At 39.2% G+C, this 17783-nt stretch overlaps 1 protein-coding gene across 3 annotated transcripts in view; it reads right to left on the bottom strand.

Annotated features, from left to right (window-relative positions):
• Positions 1 to 17783, bottom strand: part of epas1b (endothelial PAS domain protein 1b) — a 110075-nt gene that overhangs the window by 30045 nt on the left and 62247 nt on the right. For all 3 annotated transcript variants that reach the window (XM_034185350.1, XM_034185349.1, XM_034185352.1), the window contains exons 2-4: positions 13259 to 13449; positions 3271 to 3413; positions 677 to 764 (exon numbers count right to left, since the gene is read on the bottom strand). In XM_034185350.1, the coding sequence (XP_034041241.1) occupies positions 677 to 764; positions 3271 to 3413; positions 13259 to 13449 (422 nt within the window). The remainder of the gene's footprint in view (positions 1 to 676; positions 765 to 3270; positions 3414 to 13258; positions 13450 to 17783) is intronic.

The raw sequence follows: 17783 nt of genomic DNA, 5'->3' as shown, positions 1-17783 counted from the left end.
GCAATTAATTTTTGTATTTACGCAGCACAGATCTGAGCAGAAACGTGAGCACAGGATGATTCTGTTTCCAAACTGTCCAACATGCACGTTCCTTTGACATGTTCACTCCAAATCCTGTCCATCCTCAAAATCAAAATTTCCCTTTCACTCTTGCAGATACGTTTCTGTCACACACACACACACACACACACACACACACACACACACACACACACCCCACCACCTTCTTCTTCACCTCTCTACCACATTCTCCATTATTTTGAAAAGTTGAGCCCAAGTATTTAAAGTCATTGGCCTTCACCACAGGTGGTTTTTTCAACCTCAACATGTCACCAAGCTCACTCATCCACACACGTCTACATTTCATTCACCACCTTTCCAGAGCGTATCTCCACCTATCCAGGCTCTCAACCTGCTCCCTACAGACCACAATGTCATCTACAAACAGTGTACTCCACGGAGAGTCCAGTCTGATCACAGTGTCAGTTGTGATGTTTGTAGTCAGGCTTTTCCAGATAAAACAAACAAACAAAAAAACAAAAAACCCCACACACCTAATGTTAATCTCATGAGCATGTTGTTTAAAGAAACAGACTCACAATAAACCAAAAAAAAAAAAGTTAGTTTTTCCAGGTGTCACAGAGATGTGTGTAATCAGGATGCTGATGATGCCGACCTGCTGTCTTCAGGCTGAGGTTTTCTCTGATCTCATCGTGGTCACACGGATGGGTGAAGTCAAAGATGCTGTGTCCGGTAAGCTCCACCTGAAATTTTAAAATAACTTTCATGACAATTATTTGGATGAAACAAAAGAAGAACCGGGCAGGTGGGTGGCGTGATAACGGCCATGAGGAATGCACGGAGAAAAGTGTTAAAAATCTCAAGCCGTAAACTGACTCACGCGTCACTATTGAAGGTGACGATCTTTTTTTTTTTTTTTTTTAACCATTTACATCCTAAAAAGGTTTTCTTAGACACAACTCCAGTTCTGAAAACAATTTAGAATTTTCACCCACATGGGTTAAAATACTGAATCAATCAATCAACTTTTTTCTTATATAGCGCCAAATCACAACAAACAGTTGCCCCAATGCAGGAACTCAATTTCCCAGCACAGATTCAAGGCTCAAACAGCCTCAAAAAGCTACATATGTTACTGTTATCATGGAGAATGTGGTCTAGTCGAGCCTATCTGGCAATAATCACTCTCGCGCACAAAACCATTCTGTTATGTAACCTCCAGCTTGTGACATCATAGCAAGTGTGCTAGCAGTCTATAAAGAGCTGAAAGTGTCAAAGCTTTGAGACACTTAAACAAGGTTTCATGCCATCATCACTACTTCATGAAGACACTCCGACTGCTCACTCCCTCTGTGGTTTCCAAGGCTATATGAAAATTCAGTAAGGTAAGTCTTCTATAATACATTCCAATTCTAAGGAGAACGTTACTAGTGTATACTAAGGTATATCTAAATATCTAAAAAAGGAAGAGTAGAATAGAAGAGTAAAATAGAGTAGAGTAGAGCCACTTAGGTGCCTGGTCTTCAGAACCAGGGATGGTAGGTCCACTGGAGGACCATCTTAAACATTTCGTGTTGATGTGGAATGAGAACTTCAATGACGCCCGTTGATGTGTTTCATGTTAATGATGCAGAGAAATTGAACAATTTTACTACTTAGAAATATGACAAATTAGTACTTGTCCAATTCAGGCAAATGTTATGAGTACCCTTGTCCAGACAGCTGGGCAAATTGTCCTGGACAATCAGACAAGCATCAATATTGAACCCTGTGACTGGTACCTGAAAACAACAAGATGAATTATCAAAGAAAGTCTAAAAAAATATACAATTTCCGTCGTTTGAACAGGTACAAAAGTAGACCAATGGGCTTGAACCCAAGGCCTTCTTGCCATGAGGAATGCGTATTAAACACTACACCACCGCACAGCTGTTACAACGCTAACAAGAGAGATGACATATTCTGATGTTGTATTGAGTCAAAATCTATCTATCTATCTATACATACACACACACACACACACACACACACACACACACACACACACACACACACACACACACACACACACACACACACACACACACACACACACACACACACACACACACACACACAGTAGTGTTCAGAATAATAGTAGTCCTATGTGACTAAAAAGATTAATCCAGGTTTTGAGTATATTTCTTATTGTTACATGGTAAACAAGGTACCAGTAGATTCAGTAGATTCTCACAAATCCAACAAGACCAAGCATTCATGATATGCACACTCTTAAGGCTATGAAATTGGGCTATTAGTAAAAAAAAAAGTAGAAAAGGGGGTGTTCACAATAATAGTAGTGTGGCATTCAGTCAGTGAGTTCGTCAATTTTGTGGAACAAACAGGTGTGAATCAGGTGTCCCCTATTTAAAGATGAAGCCAGCACCTGTTGAACATGCTTTTCTCTTTGAAAGCCTGAGAAAAATGGGACGTTCAAGACATTGTTCAGAAGAACAGCGTAGTTTGATTAAAAAGTTGATTGGAGAGGGGAAAACTTATACGCAGGTGCAAAAAAATATAGGCTGTTCATCTACAATGATGTCCAATGCTTTAAAATGGACAAAAAAAAACCAGAGACACGTGGAAGAAAATGGAAAACAACCATCAAAATAGATAGAAGAATAACCAGAATGGCAAAGGCTCACCCACTGATCAGCTCCAATATATAATAATATACAATTAAATACTAGTTTAGTGATTCACAGGATTGCTAAAAAAGCAGTTTAAACATAATAGTTTTGAGTTTGTAGCATTTTATTACTTCCTATTACAATGATCATCATCATCATTATTATTACTATTATTATTGCTATTATAATTATTATCAAATTAAACAACTTTATTAATCCCACAAGGGGCAATTAAATTTGAGCACCCCATAAAAACACACAATAACATAACATAAGAACAATAAAACTAATAAAAATAGACTTAAGAAAGAGTTAAAATGGGTGGTGAAGGGATTCGACTTTTACTACTACTATTAATATCATTATTAATTATTATTATTCATCTGACTAATGACATTTTATTGTATAAACTTCAGCAGGAATAAGTGTTTGGCTGCAAGTACAGAAGCAGAGCTAACGCTAACGGCCTCCCATGAACTCAGAGGCAGGACGAGCTTAATATAAATGCATTTGTTTGATTGTTTGTCAGCTTCCCTCGTGGCTGTTTCCATACGCCGGGTCACCTTTCATGCTTGTTTACCTGCGTGAGCCCCATGAATTTGTTGATGTTCTCCGACAGGAAGATCATGTCGCCATCAGACGTTACCACGGTGACAAAGCCCTCCAGCGACTTCAGGTACAGACTGTCCAACTGGCCGTCGTTGGTGCTGTGACCGCTGCAGCCTGGGGGACAACACCTCACATTATTTGTCTTTCATGCTGATTACAAATGAACATCACTGTGCACATACCCGTGCGCACCCACACACACACAAACACACATTTGCGTGTGCGTGCACAGTTATTGTCCTTATTTAAGCTTTTGCTGGAGGGCAAAACAAACCAGTGCAGCGTCCTCCTGTGTCTCCTCATTCTTTTATGACATCGAAACACAATTTAAACAACACAAAGTCTATATAATAATAATAATCTATATTTAATAATCTTCAAAAAGTGAACTATAATCTGAAAATAAAAAGACCAACAATATGACTGAAACAAAAATACAAAACAGTGGATTGTATAAATGTATCATCTGTTTATTTACTGAAGATTTAAGTCAAATCTGAGGAGGATTCAGGGACTCGTGTCCGTCCCCTGATGTAAATCCAGCTGGCTGGAAAGGTGATAGTAGGAGGAGGTGATCATTGTTGTTATTATATTATTTTAATGTACTGTGGATGTGTGTGGATGAAGAAAAAATAAACACAAATGATTATAGGTGACCATAATTCTGTCAATGCTCAGTGACAAATGGAATGACAGAACTGTAGAAGGGAGGACTGTTGGTTTTCTGGAGGTCTGCACTCTCTTCCTGCTCCTCCAGTTTGTTTTAATGCCACAAAATTATAAAAACTAATAACAGCAGGTGATTTGTACTTAGAGACACACATCATGCAGGACGTCCAGCTGCTACAAGGTCTTCTTGTAGTGCTGACTGATGATCAATAAGTTACAGCTAACATGTTGGTGTGGAGGCTTCACCCTGAAGCAAGGCCGGGACTCAGTGGGGGTGGAGGGTAGGATGCCAGCAATTCTCCAGTGTGCTCCCCTGACATCAGAAAAGCTGGTTCTCAGGGCCGTTGGCGAGGCCTGGGGCTGGAGTTTGGAGCAGAGCCCAGATAGGCTTAACCCCTGGGGGAGCGGAGATCTTTCTCATGGGCCTCTGGGCACTGCTGGGACTCATCTCCCAATCACAGTCCAACCAAGAGGCCCAGCTGGACTTTTTGTTTCTCTGTTGTTGTCTGGTTGTGTCGCTGCTCGTTTCAACATAATGCAGCGTACAGAGATCAGCTGGTGTCCAGAGAACGACCAGTCAGAGTTGAAGGACCTGAAACAGGTCCACTAGGATGCCCAAAGTAGCACACACAGTGGCATTTAAATCATTTGTTTTTTTTCCCCCTTCTGTGGGTCTACATTCATATTTGGGTGGTTTTCTTTTTTGGAATTTCATAATAAAGAAAATTAAATACAAAGAAGTCAAATTAAATATAGCAACAAACCATGGATAACTAAGGGGCTTCAGAGGGCATGTAAAAAGAAAAACGTACTATATAAACAATTCATAAAACTACGAACTAAGGAAGCTGAAAGTAAGTATAAAACATATAAGAATAAGTTAATCAATATCATGAGACTCAGTAAAAAAAAATATTATAATGAGTTACTTGTCAAAAATAGAAATAACATCAAAAACACATGGAACATATTAAATGAAATAGTAAAAAAGAATAGAGTAACTAGAGATTATCCTTCATTTTTTCAGAGTAACAACTACATCACGATTGATAACAACGAGTCTATTGCTGAACACTTTAATGAATACTTCGTTAATGTGAGTAAAAATCTTGCCAGTAAAATTGACTCATCAACTAATAACTTCTGGGTAAATAATTCAACGTTTAACAAATCTGTTTCAATGTTCATTGGTGGTACTCATGAAAGAGAAATACTTGATCTGGTTCATGGTTCAAAAAGTAAGAAATTGACTGATTTTAATAATTTGGATATGGCTTTATTAAAAAACGTTATTGATTGTATAGTAAAACCGTTCAATTATATTTGCAATATGTCACTAAGTACTGGTAAATTTCCTTCTCAAATGAAAATAGCCAAAGTAATTCCTCTGTTTAAAACTGGTGACAAACACACATTTTCTAATTATAGACCTATATCACTCCTGACACAATTTTCCAAAATTTTGGAAAAAATATTTGCTAAAAGACTAAATGATTATTTACTGAAGCATAACATCATTTGTGAAGAACAATATGGATTCAGAAGGTCTCGAACTACATCATATGCTTTGATGGACTTTGTGGAAAGTACAGCAACTGCAACTGACAAACAATACACAATAGGTGTTTTTTTTATTTATTTAAAGAAAGCGTTTGACACAATTAACCATGGAATACTATTAATTAAACTGCAGAAATATGGAATCAGAGGTCTGGCATATGAATGGATAGCTAGTTATTTACAAGGCAGATTTCAGTATGTTCAATTCAATAATACAAATTCTGAACTCAGGGATGTCACATGTGGGGTGCCGCAGGGCTCAGTGCTGGGTCCTTTGTTGTTTATAATCTATATAAATGATATAAGTTGGGTGTCGAGTTCACTGAGATGTGTCCTTTTTGCGGATGATACAACTGCGTTCTGTAGCGGTGAAAATATTGAACAGCTTCTGGACATAGTGGAGAAAGAACTGGAAAAATTTAAGGTTTGGTTTGACGCTAATAAGTTGTCACTCAACCTTGGGAAAACTAAATGTATTATATTTAGAAATAAACAGGCACCCAAATGTAAAAATTTAACTATAAACAATAAGGAAATTGAGTTAGTAACAGAGAATACATTTTTAGGTGTTATAATTGATAAAAAACTTAGCTGGAAACCACATATAAATTATGTGAAATCAAAATTGTCAAAAACTATAGCCATTTTGTATAAAGCCAAAGACCTACTGCCGCAAGAAGGGTTAGTTACTTTATATCATTCTCTGATGGTACCATATATGACATATTGTGTTGAGTCATGGGGAAACACTTACAAATCAAATACCAATCCAATATTCCTTTTGCAAAAATGAGCCATACGAATCATCTGCAATAAACAATATCGTGAACCAACTCATTCTCTATTTGTCTTTAAATTTATTAAAATTCATAGATTTGGTCGATTACATTCAAACTTTATTTCGAGCGAAAAACCAAGCCTTACCGAGACATGTCCAGAGTCTGTTCCGATTGACGGAATCCAGATATAGTTTAAGAGGTTGTGCAATTTTTATGAAACCACCAGTAAGAACAAATGTAAAGGGTTTTTGTGTGTCTGTGGTTGGGGTGAGGAAATGGAACAAATGTTCAGAGGTTAGAATGAGTAGTACCTTAGTAAGATTTAAGAAACTACTCAAAAAGAACATTATGTCTAAGTATCATAAAGAAGCAAATATAATTTGATTTATATGGAATGTTCAATTTATAAGTGGGACTTATTGTATATTTGAATGTGTGGGTATGTATATGCGTATGTAGATATATAGATATGGGTAGGTGTATATGTATATAAGTGACTGTGTATATGTATGTATATATTTATGTTTGTAAAGTATATACGTATGTATATAGGTATATATGGCACAGCCCAAGCAGAGGGTCACCCCCAAGAGCCTGGTCTGCTTGAGGTTTCTTCCTTATAGGGAGTTTTTCCTCACCACAGTTGCCTAGTGCTTGCTCTGGGGGTTGGTAAGGTTAGTCCTTACTGGCGTAAAGTGACTTTCTTGTGATCTGGTACTATATAAATATAATTATAAGTGAATAGTATATTGATGTGTATGTCTGTGTGTCGACATGTAGTAGTGAATTTGTATTTATGTAAATATGACTGATTAGAATAGTTGGACTTGTACTAGCAGGGGTGGGCGCTAATAAGCTTTGCTTCAGCCCACACCCTTTCGGACTCACTAGTTTTGTCTGTGTTTGTTTGTGGAATTGTTCATTTTTTTCTATTTGAATATTTTGTGTGCCGAATAAAAAAAACTATCAAAAAAAAAAAAAAAAAGCAACAAGGCTCCCCCTTGTGTCTATTTACATGCAGGCAGGTGCCTTAAAACCGTGGGAATGGGTGCTTTGAAACAGCCAAACATGCTCGTTGTAACGTTACCTGACAGAAAACACGGAGACTTGATAAAAAGTGAGGCAGACAGCAGCAGTGTTAAATAAATGTTGATTTATGTACAGATATTTTGTATCATTTGTTATTATTAAATTGCTGTACTGTATCACAAGAAAAAAAAAATTACATTTTAGCCACCAGCTGCACCTGTCACTGAAAAATCCAAATAAACTGACCATGAGTTACAGTTATGGTGGTTAGGTAACTGATATCCGAGTCGACCAAAAAAAAAAAAAATCCGCTTCTTATTCTTGCTGACCAAACAGTCCCCCTAAAAATCAGTCCCCCCTGATGATGCGGTTCACGGCTTAACACCTCGTTTCTGCTTCAAACTGCACTCCAGTCATCTATCTCAGCGACAGATATCTGAAGCTTTTGTACAACAATCATTTCCACATAAATTCAGCATTATTTCATCATAAAAGGCAGCGGAAAGCAATCACAGTGCTGCGCCTAAACGAGCTGCTAGCTGATGCGTTCACTGCACATTGGACATTTTAAAGTGTCATGGAATTTTGCCTCATTTCTGCTTAAAACTGACTTTAGAATGATTTATGAGGTTTTATCTTTTATCATCCATTTGATTGCTTTGAGTGAACAGACTCCGTGTCTGATGTGCTGCTGTGGTTTGAAATGACACAAGCACAGATGCAAAAGGCGGACCAATTTCTAGGGGCGAGCTGTTCGTTCTGCGACACTCCTACAGGAAAAAGCCAACTCTTTTAGCGTGACCTAGTTTCTTCCTAGTCACACTGTCCGTCTGTGTCCTTGGACAAGACGTTTCAGCTGTACGTTCTCAGGCCACTCAGCTCTAAATGAATCCCGACTTCAGATGGGAAAGTAACCTGTGACGTACTGGCGTCTCGTCCAGGGGAGTCGTAGAGTCTAAATCCGCTTCACACAACAGAATCCAGATTTAAAGGACACCACCAATGAGCCTCAGGGTGTATACAGAACTGACATCTTCTAGTTTCTTCACAGTTAAATCAGTCTACAAAATCATGGTGACCATCTCTGTGAAAATGGCGTTGGTGTAGATATGTTCTCTGAGTCCCTGTCTTGTTTATTCATTATTACTGGAACTGTACGGGAGGTGAGCTGTACGGGAGCCCCACAGGGGTGTGTCAGCTCACCTTTCCTGTTTACCCTGTACACTAATGACTGTGTTCGCTCGAGGCCTGATCAGCATGTGGTGACGTTCTCTGATGATACTGTCATTCTGAGCCTATGTTCCAGGTCACTCTATGTTTCTTCCCACATGGCCGCTGTGGATGAGTTTGTGGCTTGGTGTGACAATCACAAACTCCATTTTAATACGAACAAGACGGTGGAGAAGATGCTAGATCCCAGATCAGCCGGTGACCAGAGCCCTGTTGTCATACACAACCTTACAATTAACCAGGTGACCTTTTACAAACACCTTGGTGTTCACACTGACGGTAATTTAAGCTGGGAGACACAGATTACCCCGGTCTGCACCAGAATTCATCAACATCTTAACTTCCTGCACAGACAGCATTTATTCTGGGTCTGCAAAAATATTATGCTGATCTTTTACAGAGCAACGACTGAGTCCATTCTTCGCTACGGTATCACCGGCTGGTCTGGGAACCTTCCAGTCAAATTGAAAGCACAGATCCACTCCCTTAAAACCGCGGGTAAGATCATGGGCCACACTCCTCCCAGTTTTCAAGAACTCTTTGACCAAGTGAAAAACATCTTAACGGACAGTTCACACGTTCTGCACTCAGAGGACACCTCGCTAAACTCGGAGGAGGTATCACGTTCATCTGTGCAAATGTAACCGGTACAAACATTCATTCATTCATTCTGTTATCTATTCTTATCAACAAACAAGCTTAAAATTTTATTTTTTTTCTTGCCTTTTCTGTCAAAGGCTGAATTTTGCACATCTTTCTGGTCAAATGGTTAAGCTGTTAAATGGTTGTGTTGTTTATTAATTTATAGCTGTTTGGTTGTAGTGATTTTATGCTCATTTTCACTGTTTTAAAGATTATTGTATTGTTGGTTGTATTTATTTTTTGTGTTTTTTTTATTGTTTTAAATGTTGTTCGTGTTTTATTGTTTGTGCAGTAGACACCCCCCCATGTATCCAGCCAAATTTCTCCTAAGGGAGACAATTAATAAAGAACTTTGACTTTGACTTCCCTGTAGCAGCTTGTACATGTGCATTTGGGCGTGCCTTCAGTTTGGCACCAAGGCCGTCGAATGTTATGGCTAACAGGGGTAATGCCAGCAGCAGGCTAACGATGGGCAGAGCTCCTCGCTTCCTCTATAATCTTTCCATCACGGAGTAATCAGACCAGGCCGATAAGTCTCTTATCTCCTGTTCCATCGCTGTGTCCTCTTCTTACCTTTCACTCACTCCATCTCTACCCCCATTACTTCAACTTTGGCCCAGTCTCTTTTTTTTAAATGCTAATATCAGTGAGCCTTTTAGTGAGGTGACGCAGTGTTGCAGCGGATTCAATCTTGATAAACCAGCAAGACTGAACCTTTGAAACTGAAAGAATCTGACAGAAAAGCTCCTTTCAAGCTACATACAACTTGAAAACCATGAAGAGGAGAGAATGATCGGTTACATTCATACAAAATCTTTTCTGTGGGGTTATGTGGAGTTACTCGAGTTCAACAACATAACAACTGTGACACAAACATAAAACCACTGTTTATTTCTATTGCTTATTCATATTTGTAAGTTATCCTACTCTCACAGACTCCATTCACTTTTTACTTCAATCCTTTCCATAGGGTTGTGTGGAGGTATGAAAAGGTTCAGCCTCAGTGGTGGGGACAGCTAACCAAAAGTTAGCTTTGATAGCCATTAAGCTGCTAACTGAAAGTTATCTTTTATAATGTTAAACCGATAAACCCTTACCAAAAAATAGTACTGATAAGTATATAAAAAGTAAACTAGAAGTATACTTGAAACATACTTGCATATACTACGTTTTGGTAAGGGAACTGCTAAAAAATTTATCAGAAGTTACAGATAACCGATAACTATTAGTATTGATTTGGACGCGGGTCACATCAGATTACACTGTCAGCTTTTGATAATCTAGTTTCACTTTAAGCACCGCAGGGGCTGCTGGGTAAATTCAAAGATCAAGTCATTCCCAGGCAGTGTCACAAACACAAAAAGAACGCATGAAAAATACATGAATAAAAATATAAAACCCCACACACTGTCATCATCTTTCAAAAGCAGTAAAACACAGTATTAGAAGTCACAGTTTATCTCAGTATTAGATACATCGTCATTTATGAAATAAAAGCTGCTGCTTTTTTCACACGCTTTGAACCTTGCAGCTTAAACAACCGAAATACATCCATTAATGCATTGATTGGCATGGTAAAATACACATAGTAAGTATAAATTCTTACCTGTTAGTTTCGGTGGAATTCATTAAATTTTGAAGAAAAATAATCCACATAAAGCTTGCTGATTATCCAAAACGGTGTCTAAATGGTGAAGAAAAGTCCCTCTGTAACACAGCTGCATTGAGAGCTCCTCTCTCCCACCAAGTCTTGGAGATTAAATTATCCCGTCAGCCACAAAGAAATACAATAAAATAATGTTAAAATTAGTCCATTTTGTTTCTGTGTCGAGCGGACAGTAACACTGTGATGTCCAAAGTGAACCTGAACTACACTACCCACAATGCTCCCTGCATCGACCGGCCAATCACGTCTTGCGTTTAATGATGGCATCATCAACAAGCAACAGCCAGTCTGCCACAAACACACGACAGGGACTAAAATGTTTGATTTTAGGGTTTACAAATGTTATTGACCGTTAAACTTTGCTCACTTTAGCAGCAAAGAAAAAATGTTAGCGGACTGAAAGTTATCTGAACTAAATTTATCAGAAGATAAATGGTCCACTGATGGTTTTAAAGGTTATCTGAATAGCTAATCCACTAACAAAAACATTAGCTTTGATCATTATTGCTTAGCGGATCAGCTGAACTGCGCCCACCACTGGGTCCAGCTGGTAACAGACAAGCTCCATGTATGTTCAACCACACCTGCTCCTAATTTTCAGCATCCATACAGCATTCACCAACCATCCACACCAGATTTTACTCTGTTTGTCTCAAGGCATATGGTCTTGTAATTTCAAGGCATATGCTCTTCTTATTTCTTTTACATTACTGTTGGAGTGAAGGGAAACTTTCCAAGGGATCAAATCACTAAACAAAATAAAGTGTATGGAAGTAAATCTGTGCCATCAAAGTTTGAAGTTGAATTTCTGAGGTTTAATTTGTTTAGCATCAACTATTCAGCTTCAAAAACTTCAACCTAAAAAAAATAATAATAATCAATCTAAAAAATTTTCAACCTCAACAATTCAACCTAAAAATATTCAACATCTAAAATCAACCTCAAAAAACAGAAAAGCAGGGAGAAGCATATGGAAGCAAATCTGTACCATCAGAGTTTGAATTAGAATTTTTAAGGTTGAATTTGTTTAGCATCAAAATATTCAGCCTCAAAAACTTCAACCTACAGTATATAAATGACAACCTAAAAAAAATAAAATAAATGTTTTGTTAGAGATGTAACATCTCTTCATAATCTAATTTCAGATTCAGATGCCATGCGCGCAATGACATGCAGTGTTATCGAACAGGTTCCGCAATGTTCATGGCTAGTTCACGTAAGTGGCTCAAAATTAATGCGTGCCAGAAATTTTGAACATTTCAAAATTTACAGTTTACTCATTGGCACGCGAGATTGTGTGCCAGTGTGGGGATCAAATTTGTGCAAGTGTCAAGGTGGCTTTTTATATGGGTTCTTCCTCTTCAATAGGCATTTTTGCCAAGTCCAGCTGTTAGCAACGAGCTACATGTATGTTCTACCACACCTGCTGCTAATTTTCATCACCCATACAGCATTCACCAACCATCCATACCAGATTATATTCTGTTTGTCTCCATCATATGCCTTTGTAATTTCAGGGCACATGAGATGAGACAATGGAATTTATTTCTTTTAAATTATCGTGTTAAGGACGTAAAGGGGATGGACTAATTCATACGTCTATCTATTCATCAAAAACACAGAGGTGGCGTTTCGTCATCAGTGTCGCCGGCGCTCCTGGGGTGGGTAAAGTCTAGACTGTATTTGTGTATTGCACTTTGAGGCAACTTGCACTGTTCTGAATAAATATACTGAAATCAATCAACTGTAAATCCCTGCTGTGTCCGGCAATTCATCCAGTCGCTGATGTTATCATTATGTATGAACACAGCTATAACAGGAGTGGTCTTAAATGGATTCGGGAGGTACGTCTGGTTTCCCACATTGCCAGGAGGATGCAACAACTTAACTTTTTCCTTCTGCAATAAGTCCTTTGTCTCACATCATGGTGCTGGATGATACCAAGACCAGATCCAAAAGTGATGCTAATTCATGTTGCACTCCAAATACAAAGCGTTTGACAGGTTTTTTGTCGGCACGGCGGTGGACCGAGTTAACCCCCCTGTTGCTAAGGCTGCAAAATCTAGTGTCTCTGATCTTTTGTCAAGACTCCATACAGGAATTCCAAAACAATGGGTCTGCTTCTATACCAAGCTTCCTCGACTTCTAATTTTAAATAAAAGGAAGGAGAAGCGCAAAGAACACGGCCGACAAATCCCTCCTCAGCTCCCCACACTTGACTACGAGACATAAAAATAACAGCAACAACAAAAATAACACACACACACGCATTCATATAAATGTCTGGTGACAATTCTTCTACAGAAAATCAACACAATCACAGCGCAAGCGCGCGCTGGCTGAGGCACGTACGTGTGTTAGAGACAGCGGCTGAGCGTGCGTACCTGCCGTGAGCAGTTTGCGTATGCGCAGGAAGCTGATGGCCAGCCTCATGATGGAAGCCTTGTCCAGGTGGGAGCTGATGCTGTGCGGCAGCGGCAGCTGGTGAGCCAGCTCGTAAAACACCTCCGTCTCTTTGCTGCGTCGACATCGCGCTGCATCCCGAGATTTCTCCTTACGACGCTCCGAGCTGCTTCTGCACACAAAACAACTGGTGAGTTAGCTCGGTCTACAAAGTACGTAAAAAAAAAAAACCGAGCTGAGGTTATTGCACATAATATTTTTTAAATATATTAACATAATACACCAACAACAATAAAGAACCATATTTTCCGGAGTATAAGTCACGTTTTTATTTATTTATTACTACAGTAGTTTGGGAAGTTCTGCAACTTATACTACGGTGTGACTTATATGTCAAAAAATTTGAATGAATTTATATCAAACTTTCTGAGGAATTAAATCACAAAACAAAATAAAACAAACAAATGAATGACAATAAAAATAAAAAACACCACAACAATAAACAAAAATCCTAAATTAAAGAGCTGAAAATACAGAAAAAAGGTGCGACTTCTACTCTGGTGCAAATCTTCAAGAGGCCTTTTTATTTAAACAGGTGCAACTTATACACTGGAAAATACGGGTATATGTGTAGTTCAAAAACAAAAGATTTAATGAAGAAATCTGCTTTAAATTGCCCGACTTCCATGCCACCTCTGAGTTTTCAAAAATGATACGCACGTGTTCGCAACATTAACAGCAAATTCTTACCACATGTGATTCTTCTACAAACTATTTGTAAAGGTGCGTTTACACATAAGCAAGAGGCGTTACGAATGTCATTTTCCTGTCATTCGTGACACATTCCTGACATTCTTAATGTGACTTAACGCATCTGAATAGGTTTCTTAATAGTGTGTGTTGGTGTGTGATATTCTTGATATTCGTGGAGCATGTTTTTGCCTGTCAAAAAATTTTCCACAAATGTCACACACCACCCTCATTTCGTCTCACGTTGTGAAGGTCGCAACTGAGCGTATTGATCCATCTTGATGAGTATTGATCCTTAACAGAACGTGACAACGTTCGTAGTGGTTCCTGTGATGGTTCTTGGAGCCAAACTGTCACGCGTTATTACGAAGTGACACAGAAACTGTCACGTTTTGACACGACTTGTAACACAGCGACTCACGTGCAGCCAGACATCTCTGCACCTCCTCCAGTTCGGCGGAGGAAGAAGCGCGCGCACAATTAAACCCTGCTGCACCGCATTCAGTTTGACTGCTGACGCCAAGTCGGCTAAAAGTCTCATTTCAGTGCTCTTCAGCGCGCTCCTGCAGGTGTAGATCTGAATTCAGTTGGATGAATATGGGTGTGTGTGTGGAAACAATTCACCTCGTTCACAACGTGACAGAACTTAACGAAGCGCTGTTACGCGCAATAGCGTGCCATAGCGCGCAACAACACGGAACATTATTCTTGACCGTGTGTAATGGTTCCTGATAATTCTCCAGCAACACGTGCCATTAATCGTAACGTGTGGTAACAGGTTGCAGCAGTTCCTGAGGACACCTGACGCCTCTGCCCTGAATCATCACATTCGTGATCAGCGGCCAAGAATGTGTACTTCTTGGCATTCGTGACTTGTCGTCATTATGTGTAAACGCAGCATAACTTACAAAAAAGACAAGAACCTGACGACACGAATCTATATACGGCGAAATTCATCGGCACGAAGCTGATGGCGCAGCAACAGAGCCTCCATGTTGAAGCCTCACAGCACATATTGTGACATGCCCAGCTCGTCCACAATTTCTCGTATAGTCACACGACTGAACAGCCACCGAAAGCCATCTGAATGTTCCGAATGGTTGACGAGCTGGGCATGTTACAACATGTCCTGTGAGACTTCAACACGGAGGCGCTGTTGCTGCGCCATCAGCTTCATGCCGATGAATTTCACCGCCACTCTTTTCATGGCCAAATCTTCTGTCACAGTGGAATGTGCCGAAAAAGTGCTGATGTCAACCTCTTATCTATATATATATACACACACATATATATATATATATATATATATATATATATATATATATATATATATATACACACACATATACATATATATATATATATATACACATATACACATATATATATATATATGCATACACATATATATATATACAAGGTCTCTTAGATAATAAACCGACCCTTTTATTTATTTTTTTTAACTATATGGATTTGAATGACATGCGATTACACCAATCATGCTTGAACCCTCGTACGCATGCGTGAGTTTTTTCACGCGTGTCGGTGACGTCATTTCCCTGTGGGCAGGCCTTGAGTGAGATGTGGTCCCGCCCTCTCGGCTGAATTCCTTTGTTTCACACGCTGCTCGAGACGGTGTGCGTTGCTTTATCAAAATTTTTTCTGGACCTGTGAGGAATATCCGAGTGGACACTATTCGAGAAATTAAGCTGGTTTTCTGTGAAAAGTTTAACGGCTGATGAGAGATTATGGGGTGTTTCTGTCGGTGTAAGGACTTCCCACGGAGCTGGACGTCCTGCAGCGCTTCCAGGCACTGTCGTCGGCCTGTTTCGAGCTGAAACCATCCTAATTTAAGGCTTAATTCACCCAGGACATCGTGAGAGAACAGAGAAGATTCAGAAGAGGCCGGCATGAGGAATTTATGCGGACATTCCACTGTTTAAGGACATTTTTTTAATGAAAGACGTACGCGCAAATTCGCCGAATCGTTTCCGTGACGACTCGGCAAATCTGTGTGCGCCGCGACAGGAAAAACACCTCCGTGTTGAAAACCATTTGTAGAATTCAGGCGGCTTTTAATGGCTTTCAACAAGTGAGTAACTGAGAAATTAACAGCTTGGGCATGTTCCAACTTGCCCGTTAAGATTTCCAACGGAGGTGTTTTTCCTGCCGCGACCCCCCGCGGTCGGGTCCAGCCCGACATGCGACTCTGCCTGCACGTTCTTTCATTACAAAATGACCGTTAACAATGGAATGTCCGAATAAACTCCTCATGCCGACTTCTTCTGAAAGTTCTCTGTTCTCTGACGACTTACTGCGTCAACAGAGCCTGAAATGTGGAAGTTTTCAACTTGAAACGGCGAGACGCTGCCACCTCGAAGCGCAGATCGCCATCAGGCGCTGTGGACCGTCCTTAAAGCGACACTACCAGACCAAAATCTCTCATCAGCCGTTAAAAGTTTTACCAAAAACCAGCTGAATTTACTGAATGGTGTCCACTCAGTTGTGCCTTACAGCTTTGAAAAAATTTTTATCAAACAAAGCAACAGTCTCTGAGCCATTCCTAAACAATGAAAAAATCGACGAGAGGGTGGGCCACTCCTCACTCAAAGACTGCCCACAGGCGAATGACGTAACCGACAGGCATGAAAAAACTCTCGCATGCCCACGAGGGTTCAAGCATGTCTGATGTAATCACACGTGATTCAAATCCATATGGTTTTTGAAAAAATAATAAGGTCGGATACTTTTCTAATAGACCTCGTATATATACACACACATATATATATATATATATATATATATATATATACACACATATATATATATATCAGTGGCGGCTGGTGAAAAACAGTCTTGGTGGGGCTGCTGTGCCAATAGATTCCCTTGCCTTGTCCAGTACAGGCATTCAAGTGAACAGTCAGAAAATTACTACAATTCCACAATAATCATTTCATGTCCTTCTCAAAATCAGCAGTTTTACAGATAAAGTTAACCATTTACAGCTATATTAGGCCCCGTTTCTACTTTGGAAAGGAACAGTATCAAATACAACACTCAAGTTCTTGAGCAAAGAACATTTCACCATTTGACACCAATTACACACATAGTACACCAAACTGTACTGCACTGCCATTATCTTCAGACAAACCGATCCTGGGGTCGACAATGACACCGACCTTAACAAAATAGAAAATATCACCAAATTTACACTCTTTAAAAACGTGGAAAAATTCTTCAATTGACAAAAGAACATTATGTACATAGTACAATGTTCACACCACCTTCAGAGAGAGAGACAGAGAGAGAAAATGTTTATGTGTGTGTGTGTGAGAGCGAGAGAAAGAGAGAGAGAGAGAATGTGTGTGTGTGTGTGTGTGAGAGAGAGAGAATGTGTGTGTGTGTGTGAGAGAGAGAAAATGTGTGAGAGAGAGAGAGAGCGAGAGAAAATTAAGGTAATATTTTGCATGAACATTACTGAGTGGAATAGAGGCAAAAAAGAAGCTTGAAAAACTTAAATTAAATAACTTGACTAACTAATAACACCAAAACCTTTAAATTAAATTGGTTAAAATTAATTAACAGTGTAGAGGACAAAGCAAATTAAGTATACAAAACCACTTAATTAAATGCGTTGCTAAACTTGGGTTTGTCTGACTGTAAGTGTCTTGTGTGAACTCAGTGGCTGAGTTAGAATTTCTTTAAAAAACATGCAAATTGCTATTTTAGGGTTTTGTTGTATTTTGTTTTTAAACT

The sequence above is a fragment of the Thalassophryne amazonica genome, chromosome 13, assembly GCF_902500255.1.
Source record: "Thalassophryne amazonica chromosome 13, fThaAma1.1, whole genome shotgun sequence".
Lineage (NCBI taxonomy): Eukaryota > Metazoa > Chordata > Actinopteri > Batrachoidiformes > Batrachoididae > Thalassophryne > Thalassophryne amazonica.
The sequence above is the reverse complement of the archived record's forward strand: the minus strand, read 5'-3'. Positions and strand labels throughout refer to the sequence as shown.